At 39.5% G+C, this 15,694-nt stretch overlaps 1 protein-coding gene across 4 annotated transcripts in view; it reads right to left on the bottom strand.

Annotated features, from left to right (window-relative positions):
• Positions 1-3,270: 3,270 nt before the first annotated feature.
• Positions 3,271-15,694, bottom strand: part of map4k2 (mitogen-activated protein kinase kinase kinase kinase 2) — a 44,986-nt gene continuing 32,562 nt past the window's right edge. For 3 of the 4 annotated variants that reach the window (XM_079671715.1, XM_079671716.1, XM_079671718.1), the window contains 15 exons: positions 13,692-13,848; positions 12,161-12,339; positions 11,929-11,970; positions 10,042-10,126; positions 9,835-9,914; positions 9,153-9,213; positions 8,956-9,079; positions 7,922-7,980; positions 7,741-7,844; positions 6,371-6,548; positions 5,435-5,503; positions 5,270-5,356; positions 5,119-5,189; positions 4,972-5,027; positions 3,271-4,745 (listed from right to left, as the gene is read on the bottom strand). In XM_079671715.1, coding sequence (XP_079527841.1) covers positions 4,658-4,745; positions 4,972-5,027; positions 5,119-5,189; positions 5,270-5,356; positions 5,435-5,503; positions 6,371-6,548; positions 7,741-7,844; positions 7,922-7,980; positions 8,956-9,079; positions 9,153-9,213; positions 9,835-9,914; positions 10,042-10,126; positions 11,929-11,970; positions 12,161-12,339; positions 13,692-13,848 — 1,440 coding nt within the window. In that variant the 3' untranslated portion in view covers positions 3,271-4,657. The remainder of the gene's footprint in view (positions 4,746-4,971; positions 5,028-5,118; positions 5,190-5,269; positions 5,357-5,434; positions 5,504-6,370; positions 6,549-7,740; positions 7,845-7,921; positions 7,981-8,955; positions 9,080-9,152; positions 9,214-9,834; positions 9,915-10,041; positions 10,127-11,928; positions 11,971-12,160; positions 12,340-13,691; positions 13,849-15,694) is intronic. The other variant, XM_079671717.1, reaches the window with a different exon arrangement.

Here is a 15,694-nt window from a genome sequence, read left to right as displayed (position 1 = left end):
GTGCTATTCCGCTGCATTTGGTCCCGTCAGCTAACTCCACTGAATGTGTCCCTGAAAGGAATGAGTCATCAAAGCTGTAAAACTTTTCAATATTGTTCACGATGTGGGATGTTGCGCCAGCGTCCACCATGATGCCTCTCATCTCTACGTTGTCTGGAGGTCTCCCTCTCTTGTGTGCTTTGCCTTGAAGAATTGGTCTTGTTTGCTGTTTTCCCCCTCTTTCACTTTTCTGACACCATCTTGTCCCCCTTTTTTCTTGCACAGGGATTCTTCGTGTGTGTTATTTTTGCCGTAACCACACCACACTTTTTTGTAACATTTTCTTGCCTTATGCCCTCTTATTCCACATTTGTAGCATATAACGTTAGCATCTTCTTCTTTTCTATTGTTAGCAGACATCTTGCCGGGGCCTCTGCCTTGTCTAACATTAGTTTTCATCACGTTATCTGTGGTTTCTTTTATCCTAAATGTTTCTGCCTTTTCGTATACACGCATTCTCCTTTTAAAGTCTATGAATGTAACGTTATCTTCATTCTGCGTTACATGAACAGCCAGTGTCTTAAAGGTGTCTGGTAGTCCTCCTATCATGGCGATTATGAGTCCGTCGCTCAATGGTCTCACCTGTTTCCCTCAAAGCCGCGATAATGTTCTCCGCCCGTATAAGATAGTCTGTAACACTTTCGCTGTTTGACATGTGTAGCTTGGTCAACGACGTGTAGAGGTTTATTATCCGTGGTTTACTTTTTCCAGAATAATGTTCTTTCATATAATAATGTTTCCCAAAAGTCATACTTATCGTCGGTTCCATCGAACAAAAGCTGTGGCGCGAAAACTCACGTTGTTCTGCTTGCCATCTTGTTAGCACAGCGATGAGCTTGCTAAACTAGCTTGTTAGCATTGCGTTCTCACGTAGTACGTCGCTTTGCTTGTAATATCTTCTGCCACTTCTTTACTTATTGGTCCACATAGTTTGTAGAAGTTCCGTGTAATACTTTGCGTTAAACTTCTTTCGGAAAACTAACATGAGTCCAACTTTGCCTGGGCCCATAACCTGTTAAACTAATAAAGTATGCGCAGTCATTTTTCTTCTCTCATCCATTTATTCAGGGGAATGAACCAGCATGGCAGTGCTGCGTAATCAACAAGAGACATATAGCGCTCCACGCTCGGCTTATCATGCCTATGACGTCACAACGGGATGTACCATTAAACATGGAGTAAGGATGCTATTGCAAAATAATACTTAACAATATATACATGTATATCAATATCTATAATTTTGGGGCCTTTTCTACACCTTTAGTTACTTTGCGAACGCCACGGTCACACTGTGACGCCTGCGAACTACATCACCACCTCAGGGCCAGAGGGTGGAGCAGGGAAGAGCTACATCACCACCTGAGGGCCAGAGGACCTTCTACAGGTGCACCATAGAGAGGATCCTGACCTTCTACAGGTGCACCATAGAGAGGATCCTGACCTTCTACAGGTGCACCATAGAGAGCATCCTGACCTTCTACAGGTGCTCCATAGAGGATCCTGCCGGCGGGGGGGGGCTGAAACATGAATCTCCCGCCCGACACACAAGCAAGCGGTTTGATTGGCTAGAGCAGCGGTTTTCAAAGTGTGAGGCGCGCCTCCCCTGGGGGGCGCCAGAGAGCTTCAGGGGAGGCGCAGCGTGAGACACAAAAGAACGAGAAAAAGATGAGTAAAATTACACTTGCCCACTTGTGGCTGTCTGTGGAGACCGAGTTCCTCCACCTCGCCAAAAAGGCTGTAAAAGTGCTCATTCCCTTCACCTCCACCTACCTGTTTGAGTGCAGGTTTTCCACATTGACTTTGATCAAAAGCAAGTGCCGGTAGAGGCTGCAGCCAGAGGATGATCTACGTTTATTCCTGTGTGCATCAAAGACGCAGACTCATTGTTCCCACTAAAGTAGGGGTGAGTAATAAGGAGGCAAAGTTAACGCTCAGTGTGTTGCCGGGAGTATATAAGGATTTATCCACCATGTTGAAAATGTTAAAAAAAATATGTCTTGAGAACACGGCGTGCGGAAATATACGGGTCGTGTTGCTGCTAGATGTGCCTGTCCTCTGTAAGAAGGTGTCGACGACTGACATGCAAGGAAGAACGGCTGTCCACAGGGTGTTCCAACTTTAACAACTGTATTAACTTCCAGAGTAGTGAATTGAACATGCAATTGTAATTGGGTGTGTGGTATATTTTCATGCACGGACACGCATGTTCCACAACACACAAACTGAACAACACTCAATTTTCCGATCGCTACCAGCGTCCTTGCGATCTTGTTATAATAACAAGTGCACGTTACTGATGCAATATGGTTGAGACCATTCGGGCTTATTCTAGAGGGGTGCAAGGAATAGTCCAAGTAGTGGGGGAGTTTTATACAATATGTTTAAAACATAAAAATAAAAAGGTTTAAAAAAGTTATTGTTTAATGTTTTAAGGAGGTGACGCTACTCAGCCAATCAAATCGGTGCAGTCAGCACAATAGATTCAAACACACACACAGAGACGAAGAGGAGAGAAACAGTCGGAGTAATTTCAAATGGCGGAAGGTAGACAGCGAAAACAGAGCATTTAATTACATTTTCTCTTACTGGACCTCTTTGAAATGCAATTGAATACCCCTGCATTATAGCAACAACAACAATAATAATAATAATAATAATAATAATAATAATAATAATAATAATAATAACAATAGCAATAATAATTGGGAGGGGGGGCGCGGCTGTTCTTATGTTCTCTGAGGGGAGGCTCACCTACCCACACTTTGAAAACCCCTGGGCTAGAGCTTGTACTGGCATATGATTCGATTGGCTGACGCTTCCGCCGAAGCTTCAAAAGTTGAACATTGGTCAACTTTTGCAGCGAGCAACGGGAGCAAAGCTATGCTTCGCTCCCACAATGCAGTTCGGCGAAGCGTAACGTCAACCCCATTCAAAGTGAGTGGGCAGAGGCGTTGAAGCTTCAACGCACGCCGCTGTGTGGACGGGCCGAAGACTGCTTAATGCCTGAGCTTGCACTATTTTTATTGTTTTGTCATGTATATATTTATGTTTTATTGTTGGAGGAGCCTGTGACCTAAGATTTTCATTGCACAACACTATACTACTGGGGTACTGCTGTTGACGGACGTGGCCTACCTCAGCTGCAGAGCTTGCTCCACACATATTTATTTAGATGTATTATTAGATTACAATCACATACGCAACCAAAAGGACAAAACAAAAAAACTGACAAAGGGTATTAAAACGTTTATTGTGCATATTACAATCCCTCCATACAATATGAGCAAACGGTATTGTTATATACTTAAAATGTATACACAATTACAATAAAAACATCTTTAAAAAACAAATATCCATATGCATATTATGTCCTTCAAGTATCTCTCAGGGAAAGGTGAGTGTTACTTGTACAGTTCCCTTTCCATAAATAACAAATATCATTACGCACACAACTCTGATGTAGTGGAATTTACATTTTAATCAAACAAGCAGAAGTACACTTTAATTGCATTCAGTTTCTATGGCACCTTGTGTGTACATTTAGCCTATGTTTAAGTCCCTTAAGGATAAGGGACAGAGTCACATGTAAAGCAGTGTGTGGCCTCAACTGGCTGCAATGAAAGGCCCCTTCATCGTTCTTGGGTAAGTACATGGTTACACACACTGTTTGAAATATTCAACTGACAATGCAATTATGACTGAAATGTTGTTTCTTTTTTTAAGCTAGCTTTAACCAGATCATGTATATTCTTAAAGAGAGCTTCTCTCATATTTGTATAGAAATAGGTAGCTACTGGCTGATACAATTTGAACACCTCACATATTAATCAACACACCAAACAATGGAAGTGGTCCCTGTTTAAAGTGAGAACAATCATTTACTTCTTTGGCATGATGACATATGCTGCGTTCAGGAAAAATGGGATGGATGGTATAGGGGAGAAGGATTTCCATGTTGACAACCTGGGAGTATTTACGTCATTAAAGCTACTTCTGGTTCTATTAGCCACAAACTTATCATTAAGCATAAACTTAGTTATATTCAAAGTTTTCCAAAAATACAAGTCTCCCTTTCCCAAGTATGATTGTGGAGGAGAAATCATGGTGAATAAACCGGAAAAAGGCAACCCACTTTATCTTCAGTTCAACCAATGGAAATAAGTCTCAACTTCCTTTCCCTTGCATTTTCATGTCATTTATGCAAATCGATATTTCTTTAAGGGTTATTCAGTTTAGTTAATGTAATGGGTTGATATAAGTCTGCAGATGTGCTGTCACAGATGTTATGACCATGTTTTACTACAGTCTATGGAGCATGATGACATCAGTAGACAGTAGCGCACGTATTAGCAGGACTGGAACGTTTCCCTGCGGCAGTCACACTGAGATTAAAGCTGGTAGTATGAATTGTTTTCCTACAAGAAAATCTTTTGCACACAAAAGTTATAAACTCACTTAGAAGGTCTCTTTTGTACATGTGTGACTTGAAGTCTGAACGGCTAACTGAATTACAAACAGAGATGTTCCCCTCAAGTTGTGTCTGGACACCATTTACACCACTGAGCTTTGAAACTCTCCTCTCCAGTGTCAGTTTGGGAGAAATAGCCTCCCTTTCCTCTCAGTAGCTGCTCTCATGTCCGGTGAGGATGTACAGGTTGCTCAGGGCTGAGGGCTCATCTGTTGGTGTGCTCTGAAGGATGATGTCCCTGCACAAGGTTAAGAAAAAAAGGAGGACAAATCACAATGCTAATTTAGGAAGCACAAATCAATCTTCAAGAAAACCGTATTTAAAGAATTAAAAACGATTTCTTGATCTTCATGATTAATTGTATCTCAGTTTATATTTTCTTTAACTTGACTGCTCCAAGTATTACTGCTGTTGTTTCATCAGTGAAGGATGTTGGTATTGTCACATTCGTATATTGTCAGTACCTGTTGGTTCCTAGAACTCTGAAAACTCGACTCTCATCTGTAATCTCTTGTGTAACCTGCAGATAAAGATGGAAACACATTTTTATAGACACAAATGTGACAAACACAGCTTAGGCCCAGAAGGCCTTACATCTTAAAGCGAGTCACCTCATTTGAATGAAAACTCCTCCCTTTAAGGCCATGCTTCCAGAAAGCCAGCACACTGTCCTGTAGGCAGACTGGGAGAAGATTTCAAGTCACTCATTGGTCAGCAGAAACAGGAAGTGTCACTGACTGTTTTACGCAGTATTATTTTTACCTAGAGTCTCGATTGGGAAGTCAAAGAGCATCTCAGCTGCCAGCTCTTTGGACGGGAACCCTCGCAGGTTCACTATCTTTACAGTTTCTGCACCACGAGACCAAGAGACAGAATATTAAGAATCGGTATGATGGATTTTGAACGTGTTGAGAGGGAAAGACTTACTTTCTAGCGCGATGAGGACAGTGTCTCTGTCCATCTGGGTGACCTGCACGGCCCCCAGTGCTCCACTGTCTGCAGACACACAGACAAGAGTCAGACTCAGCTTTACAGGGACAGCAGGACAGACTGAGGGGGGTTCATCTCAGTTACCCCTCCATAGTACAAAAGTATACTTTTATTACAAGAAGTGAAAAGTACTCATTCCGCACATTGGTACAGTATATATAAGTATAGAAGGGTACAGAGGACACAATCATTATCAGATAAATGTACTTCAAGTATCAATAGTAAAAGTACTCATTATGCAGAATGGGTCTTTTCACAGTATTATATTACTATGGTTATCATAATATCCTTTTTTTCATACATTTGAGTATTGTAGTTTATCAATATGGACCACATCTAAATACCAAATACCGTGTAAATCAGGAGTACTTGACTGCATTATACGTAACTGTGAGTGATAAATAAATGTAGTGGAGTAAAAAGTACGATATTTGTCTCTGAAATGTAGCGGTACAAGTATAAAGTAGCAGTACATTTAAAAACTCAAGTAAAGTACAAATATTTCTAAAAAGTACACAAGTGCAATACTTGAGTAAATGTACTTAGTTACTTTCCACCGCTGACAAGCAGCTGTGGACGGTGGTGAGCATCAAAATGTATTTTAGCAATCTGAAATAAATCAGTTTATCTGTATCAAGTATATCTTGTTAAGTACATTTCTACAGTTTTACCTTGCTGTTCCTATGTGTGATTGATCATGTTTGAAATAAGAGTTTACACTATTGTTTTAATTTTATGTCCCCTATTTTCCTAAATAAAGTATATTAATCCACCTATTATTTTGTAACCACTTCTTAAGTCACAAAATCAGAAACAGAAGATACCTCTGATAACCTACTTGTATAGAAGCGTGAACAGAGACAGCCTTCCTACCTGGAGCTGAAGTGGGCGTGCTGTTTAGCTCGATTATGTCGAACTGCAGCTGCTGGCTGTGCGGCCTCTTCCCATTGCTACAGTCCCTCACCCCCACACACAGCTGGGGGAACTCATCGGACACCAAGACCAGCAGCTCGAATATCTGCAGGGAGTCAGGCAGCTTCATCGCTATGTGCTGCACGGAACACAGAGGAAGAGGAAGGTTAGATGAAGATAGAGAGGAATGGGATTCATTCAAGGTTTTAAAGTGGGACATTAGATTGAAAGGTTTAAAGGCTTTATTGTAATAAGCACAGTAGCTACAGTTTAGCTATGGCAGTGGAAATCTTAAGTTCCAGGCTCCTTAAACAATGCAACATCAGCATATATATAAGACATGTTAGAATTCTTTAAAAAAAAAATAACAATAAGATAGTGCAAGAAGAAACAAATTAGAACAAAATAGTGTAAGATTATCCTTCAAGACCAATGTGCAATGTAACCCCCTAACACAATAAATTGCAGAGAATGTAGAATAAGATTTAAAAAAAAAAAAAAGTCATTTAAATATGCCTTGTATGCCTTTGTCTGAATGTCTTTCATTTTTGTAAAGCACCTTGAATTGCCTTGTGTTGAAAGGTGCTATATAAATACATTTGCCTTGCCTTACATTACTTGTTAGACGCTTATATCCAAAGCGACTAACATACTCAATACTGTGGGCAATCAGCACAGGAGCAATTTGGGGTGAAGTGTCTCAGGGACACAACGACATGCTGACTGCAGTTGGGTTTGAACCTGTGACCATCTGATCCCAACACCAACGCACAACCCACTGCACCACACGCCTCCCTTATATCAGGCAATCCCTGGAGAAACTATAGGAAGGTGGCATTTATTAATAATTATTTGACTGTATTAAGTACTTAAATTGTAAGTACAATTTTGAAGTACTTATGCTTTACTTGAGTATTTCCATTTAATTATACTTTGCATTTTTACTCAAAGTTGTACTTACAAACAAAAAGGTAAATAATGTATTTTCACTCCACTACATTTATTATTTAATGTTTTATTTATTAAGCTTAAGTGACTTTTCAGATTAAAATGGTTTTGCTACTTTTATATCACTAAATCTAAATGCTTCCTCAAACTCGCATCATAATCCAGTCATTTTATATTCATGATTCTGAAATGGGCCTTGAGCATAATGAGTACTTTTACTTTTGGTAATCAAAGTATAATTCGATCTTGATACTTTTGCACTTTTATGTAGTATTGCTGCTTTTACTTAAGTACTTTTCCAACACTGCCTTAGTTGTTCTTTTCTACATATTGCACAAAGACGAATGCATGAAGTACTTTCTTGGTCTGAAAGCAGTACAGACCTTGAGATGCATGAACTTCTGCAGCGGCTCGTACCAGAGCAGCAGCACCAGGCCGGAGGGCACCGCCCCGCAGAGGAACGTGCTGTCAGTGTACGGGTTCCTGGCTGAGACAAGGGGGCGGGGGGGGTCTGTTGGTGTCACTGAATAATCACAGAGAGCATCTGAAGCGTGCAACACTTACCTACACTACACCTCTTGCAGCCTTTAGTGTCGGGGATCTTCACAGATATCGCGAACTTTCTGTAGATTCAGAGAGAAAACACAGTTTAGTAAAAGAACAACTTAATACACTGTATCTGTTTATTCCAAATATCTACATATTCAAATACTATTACAGTATACAGAACATATTCTGCTGTGTTTGATTTTGCATTCGGTTTTATCTTGTTTTTTTATATGTATGTTTTTTTTCTTATTCCTGCATTCAATAGCACCATTATATATTTTATTATTAAATGTTTAAAGCTACCCAGCATTACTGACTATAATAAAAATAATTGAATATGATTCTGAGATGGGCCGTACTGCATACCGGGTACTTCGAAGTTTGGCAATGTAAGTATATTTAATGATTCATATTTTAATTTTAATTTTGAATTCAGGAGGTTTACTTTAACTGAGCATTTTACGCTGTAGTTTTGTTATTTGATTTAACTTTTATTCAAACAGGAAAGTGTCATGAGATTAAAAATCTCGTTTGCAAGAGTCCTGTTACTTCTACTTAAGTAACAAAATCAGAGTGCATTTAAAAAAGTATAGTACAAATAATCAGTGATGGTGTCAACAGCTCTATCATTACATCTTAACACAGTGTCACTAATATCCAGGGCTGGGAGGGTTACTTTAAAAATGTATTCCTTTACAATGACTAATTTCCTGTAAAAAAATATGAAATGTGTAATCTGACGATTTTCTGTTACTTTAAGATAATCAGAAATCTGTTCCCCCACACCACTGCCCTCCCACCCTGGACACAAACTGTACATTCAGTAGATGGCAATATTTTATGTTTTTTATTTTCTCTTTATTTATTTGCAATGCATTTGATATTAAGGGAACCCAAAAGGAACAGAAAGTAATCAGGCTACACTACTTTTATATTTTGATACTCAGATTAGGTTACTGATTCCTTTTTTCCCATGTAAATTGTAACAGATTACATTTTTAAAGTAACCCCCCTAACCCAGCCAGGTCCATGTCCTCCTGCTGGTATACCTGGAGCTGATCCTCTCTGTGAAGCGGCTGGTGTTCAGGGAAAGGCTGCTGGTCTTCTTCTGCAGAGCTCCTCTCTGCTCGAACAGGGCCGGCAGGCTGTGGGAGAACAGCTGGGAGGACTTCCCTGCAGGAGACAGACTTTCTTACAGCGGGGACAACATGTCTTACTGTCCTCTGAGCACAGAGAGAGGAGTTACCTGAGACAGACATCAGCACGTTGTTCATCACGTACAGCCAGGTGCAGCGCTGAGGCAGCATCTGTGGGGGGGAAAACAGAGATCGGACCTTTCCTGAGAAATATCATTCCTGGTCATATCTCCAGTCTGGGTGGCTTGTTGTCTCAAAAGTAGGGCAAGGCAATAGGGGAAAAATCTAATAGCAATATATTTTCTTTAAAACACTTCTCAATAAAGTAGGGTAAATGGACTGTACTTATATTGCACTTTATCCAGTCTTTAAGACCCCTCAAAGCGCTTTACATGTTTTTGAAACTTTTTTTTTGAGCCACGCTACACAGCACACCAACAACCAAAAAAATGATATTTGGGGACATTTATAAATGTATGCTCAAGAACTCTTGTATTTGCGGTAAATCACTTTTTTTCAATTATCTTTCGGCCAATAACTGTTGTAACAATTGATGGTTTTCATGATTCAAAAACTGACATCCATAGAAAGGTTAGGTCTCATTGTCAGCAGGGGCATCTGCAGATTAATTCCACACCAGATATGTTATGATATTCGCAGGTTAGGCACATCTGAGATGTCATCTGTTCCTCTATCTTCCTCTATAAGGCAGCTAGCAAGGGCAATTGAGTAGATTGACAAGATTCAACTCTTCTAAAGTCCCTAGCTGAGGCCTTTGTGTTCTTTCCTTACCTTCTCTAGTGTATCTTCATGAAGTTCATTCAGGTTCAGTGTATAGATGCCTTCCTCTGCCCCAAGAATGAGGTACTGATCTAAGAAGGAAAAGTGTTTAAAGGGGGAATTATTTCCATCATTTCATTGATCTTGGTGTTACTTTTACAGTTGCTTGATTGTGTTTGGAAGTACATCCGTTGGAGACACAGGACATGACTGTCTCACCTCTTGTCTTTGGTAAAATCCATGTGACAGCACAGTGGATTTTAAGAGGACAGCCGTTGAAGACTTTGGAGAAGCAGGCTCCCATCTACAGAACCAGAGAGCAGCTGATCACTGAGGGTCCGACATGTGAATGCTGACACCTCCATTTACGAAATCCATTCTCACCAAAAAAGCATGCATGATTATAACAAGTATTATATCACCAGGCTTGGGGAGTAATGGATTACATGATCAACTGTTTCGCTTATTCCATGGTGAATAATAAAATAAAATAAAACGCACTTAAGAGTTTTACTCATGCAGCAGCACTTACAATGGTCTGGCTTGTTCGAAGTAAATATGTTGGCACTCATCTTGTTGTCTTTAGTTTGAATCTTGATGGTTTATTGCACTTTTTATAAATCTTTGGATTAAGGCACATGTGTCGAACTCAAGGCCCGGGGGCCAAATCAGGCCCTTGGTGGATTTAATTTCGGCCCACAGGATAATTTCTAATTACTATTAGATCTGGCCACCGGTATATTGCACGCACACCTTCACTCCATCCTGAGGGTTTCCTCAGCTCCGAGCCTGAGCCCACACATTGATGAGCTTGCACCCAAGACGAGATGCCAAGTATCTGTCTTGAACTAGCATCACAAAGCAGCACACTGAGTTTACATGGATGTTTCCTTCTGCACTTGAGACAACAGGGGATGTTTGGTTTGTTCTTTGAGGGAAATGTTGAAGCTGTTGTTGGCCTGTGGAAAAACCTAATCATAAGAAATGACTCTGGAAAAGCTGCAGATAGAGCCATAAGAAATGAATGCAACCGATTATTTAATGTTTAATGTTGTTTTTATAGGCAATAATTGAAGCTTTGTTAGTTCCAGGATTTTATATGTGCAATAAATTCATTTCAATACGTTTTGCAATAAACATTGAACCAGTCCGGCCCTCGACTTGTACCCATTTTTTTATTTTGGCCCACTCTGTATTTGAGTTTGACACCCCTGGATTAACGTGTCAGCTAAATGCTATGTAATGTAATAGGATTACGTAATCAGGATATGAAAAAAGGGTAACTGTATTCCCTTAGTTACATAAAGAAATATGTAATCAGATTACTGTTACATTTTTAGAAAAAAATGGGGATTAATAGCAGGATTACAGTGTATGTTGCTTTCATTGAGACTACTTTCAGGCTTCTTTATTTTAAATGTACAAGGTGGATTTGTCAAACCAAAAATCTGTAATAACACATGACACATTTCTGATCCTAAATATCTCGGTTTCTTCTTTTCTAAGGTTACATTGTTCTGTTGTCTTACATAATACACTTCAGCAAAAAACATCTTTTTGGTATTGCATTTGATATTGAGGTAATCCAAATGTAATAGAAAGAAATCAGGTTACATTACTTTTATAATGAGGTACTCAGACTAGGTTAGTGATTACATGTAACTACCAATTGTAAGGGAATACATTTTAAAAGAAACCCTCCCAACCCTCTATATAATGTATTATATATGTTACATATCATTTTTTATTTTAGTATCCTCGTGTGAATCTGTACTGTCCTGTTTTTCACTCTGACTCTGTTACTGCTTTAAACTCTTGAATGTGTGATGCATAAAGGTCTATCTTATCTTATTAAAAGTTGCACTAGGATATACTACTCCAAATATACCACGCAGCATCTGGACGATGAAGTTTCCAAATATACAGAATACCTGCATTTAGTGGAAACAAAGACATCCAAACATATGTGACAAAACAGTGCAGCGATAAAAAGGTCTTTAAACAAAATGTGTTCCTAGTGCAGCTCGTTCATGCCATGCGAGGAAGCTGATCATGTTAATCCATTGGTTTTATTTTTGGTCACATGCTGTTAGATTTCACACTTACATGGACTTGAGGGGTAGGAGGAAGTCCATGACAATCAGCCCTCTAGAAAGGTCAAAGGTTACAAACACACAAAACATAGGGGATGATAAAAACTGTAAATCAGATGCATTAAAAAAATCAAGATCTTGTTTGGTTGCGTGATTTGTCACCATTAGACACACATGAGGGAGTTATTATGTTAGCAGATCACACAGCTTATTGAGGTGGTCCTACAGATATGGAGTCCACTCACAGCGTCCTCAGTTCTTTTCCGCAGCGTGCTCCACTCGGGGGACAGCTGCGTCTCTTTTCTCGAGGAGGAATCAGTGGAGACTTTCCGATTCTCCCCTTCAGTCGGAGCGCCCCCCCCAGGCAGACACGGGTCACTGCAGCGCTGCCTGATGTCCTGCGTGGCCGAGCACCTGGCCAACACTGGGGAACACAGGAGAGGAACAGGAAGTGATGTCAGGAGCTTTGACCCGCCCTGGGAAGGGTCTCAGTCGCAGTTAAGATCTCAGACTTTGCAAAACAACCTTGTTTTTCTTAGTTACTGAAAGGTCTATATTTCTTTAGTGAGTTTAAAGTGATTTTACCAGTGGTGCAAAGTACCTAAGCACATTAACTCAAGTACTGTACTCTATTACACATTTGAGGGTGGTGAAAACTGCACAGCACATCACCAGGACGGAGCTGCCATCCATGGAGGACCTTTACTCCCAGCGGCTCAGGAAGAAAGCCCTCAGGATTATAAAAGACCCCCATCACCCCAGCCTCAAACTGTTCAGTCTGCTGCCATCTGGCAGGCGGTGCGCAGCATCCGGACTAAAACCACCAGACTCAGGGACAGCTTCATCCCACAGGCAATAAGACTGTTAAACACCTGAACTGCAATTTCACAACATTCATCTGCTACTTAGTAATTATGTATCTATTATCTAATATATCATTCCAATAACTTGTATATAGACTCGTATTGCACTATTCCACTTTTTTTTGTTTTTAAACTATTTTTGTTTTTTGTATTACTTTTAATATAATATACTTTAATATTGTTTTAATATTGTCTGCTTATCTGTATTATTGTGTTGCATTGTTGGAGAAGCCTATGTCCTAAGATTTTCAACGAGATAATTACTCTGTAACTATGTTAGTTTGACAATAAAGAACCTTGAACCTTGAGGTACTTTAGTTTTCCCAACTATTTTCATTTTGTACTAGTTTATACTTACTCAACTACAACTTGAAAGCACATTTTACCCCATTACATTTATTACAAATGTATTTACTAGTTACTTAATACATTCAGATTTTGACACACAATACTTAAGAAAATATTTGTATTATATATATATATATATATATATATTATTTGGTATAGATCAAACCATCCAACATTATGTTTAAGTAACTAAAACCATGAGTTGGTTATCAGAAAATGAATTTGTAGCAATTTTGCTAAGTCTTTTTTCTGCAATGAGTAGTTCTCCTTCTCCTAATACTTCAAGTACATGTTCCTAAACCTTTACTACATAGATGAATAATATTAAGTTTGAATAAAAAAAAATGAGGTTCAACTTAATATTATTGCTTTCAACTAATACAGTAATGTGGAACCTGTTAATATAGTATATTTAATTAGAGTCATGTTTAATTTGTTCTGTGTCGTTGGTTGATTATTTCAATGCAATTCATGCAACGCGCTTTGGGCTTTGGGCTTTTTGGGCGTAAGGAGCTCTAGAAATGAGTAAAGCTGACTGAGTACTGATGGAGTGACAGTGAGGTACCTGTGGGAGAGGGGGCGTCAGCAGCGATGGCAGCCTCAGGTCCCAGGGTGCAGCTGGGTCTCAGCGTCAGGTCGCTCTCCTCTGCTCTGGGACTCAGAGAGCTGAAGGCCGGCAGCGAGGCTGTGGAGGGGCCGAACAGACCACTCCTCCTGCCCCCCTGAAACATAGCAGCACACATGAAACACTCTGGAGTGGGGGGTCATGGTGGGTCTGTCTGCTTGTCTCACCTTGTGGGACAACTGCATACTGTACACTGACACTACAAAGTGTTCACCTTGTGTTATAATGTTGATAAGTCTGTAGTGAGGGCATCGTCATAACGTCAGTAGGACTGTCATTTTTAAGAGTTTGTGTCTTTATGATTGAATGCACTTATTGTAAGTGGATTTGGAAATAACTAAATCCACTTACAGGTGTAAATAAATGAGGATATGGAACTTCACTGGGAGTAGCCATGGTAAGGGACTTGGAGAATGACTTGGACATGTACAGTTGCAAGACTTGACTCCTGAACACTGGGAACTTTACTTGGATTTGACTGCTGTGAGACTTGTTTTACACCAGACAAGACTCTCTATACGCCTGAGTCGATTTAACCCTTAAATATCTACATATCTACCCTGAAGGACTAGAGACTTGTTCGGATAAGACAAATCAAATCTGCAGACTTCGACTTCGAGTCAGACTTGGGTCAGAAAAAATAGCACTTGCAGAGTCACTTGGGTCCTTAATCCCCAAGGACTTGATTTTGAGAATGTGTGCTTAAAGACTTGAGACTCGGACATGAGTGCAGAAAAAGCAGATACAGACTTGGAAGTTAGTTTCCAGGTGTATAAATTCAATGCTTTTTGTTGCAATGTTGCATGTTCAGGTGACTTATTGTGCACTGTACACAACTTTGTAGGTTTTCAAGTAAACTTATGAATATATGTTAAAAGTAAATAATCAATTTAAATTCACCAACTCTGTGATTTAAATCATTTTAGTAAGTAATAGATTACAAATCTTTCCAGGAAATGTCTTAGGAAATGATTTGAAATATTAGAAATGAGTATTCTCATTCATAATATCATGCTAATGTTGCTCAGTCAGGTCTCAAACGTCTGCTTCCTTGTTTTCTTCTCCATTGATGTAAAAAGGATGTGCCACAAGGATTTATTTTGGGTTCTTTTTATCAATGATTCTTCACAAACTGTGGATATGCTAATGACACTGCAGCTGATGGATTTACATTTTAATCAATTATCATATCACGCATCAATTATTAAAATACCGTATATAACTTCATCTCAAATCAGCATTTTTTGTTGATTGTAATTACTAAGAAATTGCTGTTTTAACCAATATTTCGAATTTAAATTAATCTACTATTGTGTGTGATAATGTGTTTATTTTCTACAACATTATGTAAATTATAATGATTTCTGACAGGCAGGACTTTATCAATATTATAGTACAGGGATACTCAAATACAAATCTTAAAGGTCCAACATTTTTTTTTCAACAAGACAAAGGTCCGTTTATTACGGTCATTCAAACTTTTAAACAATTACAACAAGATTCTTAACACGAGGTTGCAAAAACAAAAATAATCTGTATGCAGCAGTTTTCCTTGTTATTGTGTCTGTGCTCGATCCCTCAGGGTCGCAGTGTAAGAGCTGCAGTTATGAATAAAGGCAGCCGCACCTTCTTTCATTCAGCATTCCCATTATTGCTTTATAAATGTCTTGCCCCCTTGTGTGTCCACTGAGGTTCATCAGGCCCAACACATCTTCAACAAACCCCCCCTTTGCCTCATCATAAAAACTCACAAACACCAGCAACTGAGCATTGTCAGTGGTGTCAGTGGACTCATCCACAGCTAAGGAAACGCACTGTGCTTTTTGTATTCCATCACAAAGCTGATTCATCAAATCACCTGCCAGTATTTATGTTCTTCTGGTTGCTGTGGAATCTGAGAGGGGGATTTGCTTGACCTGTTATTTCCTCTTTTAGTTTGCCTT

The sequence above is a fragment of the Notothenia rossii genome (assembly GCF_949606895.1).
Source record: "Notothenia rossii genome assembly, chromosome: 3".
Taxonomy (NCBI): Eukaryota; Metazoa; Chordata; class Actinopteri; order Perciformes; family Nototheniidae; genus Notothenia; species Notothenia rossii.
This window is presented reverse-complemented; position numbering and strand designations above follow the sequence as displayed.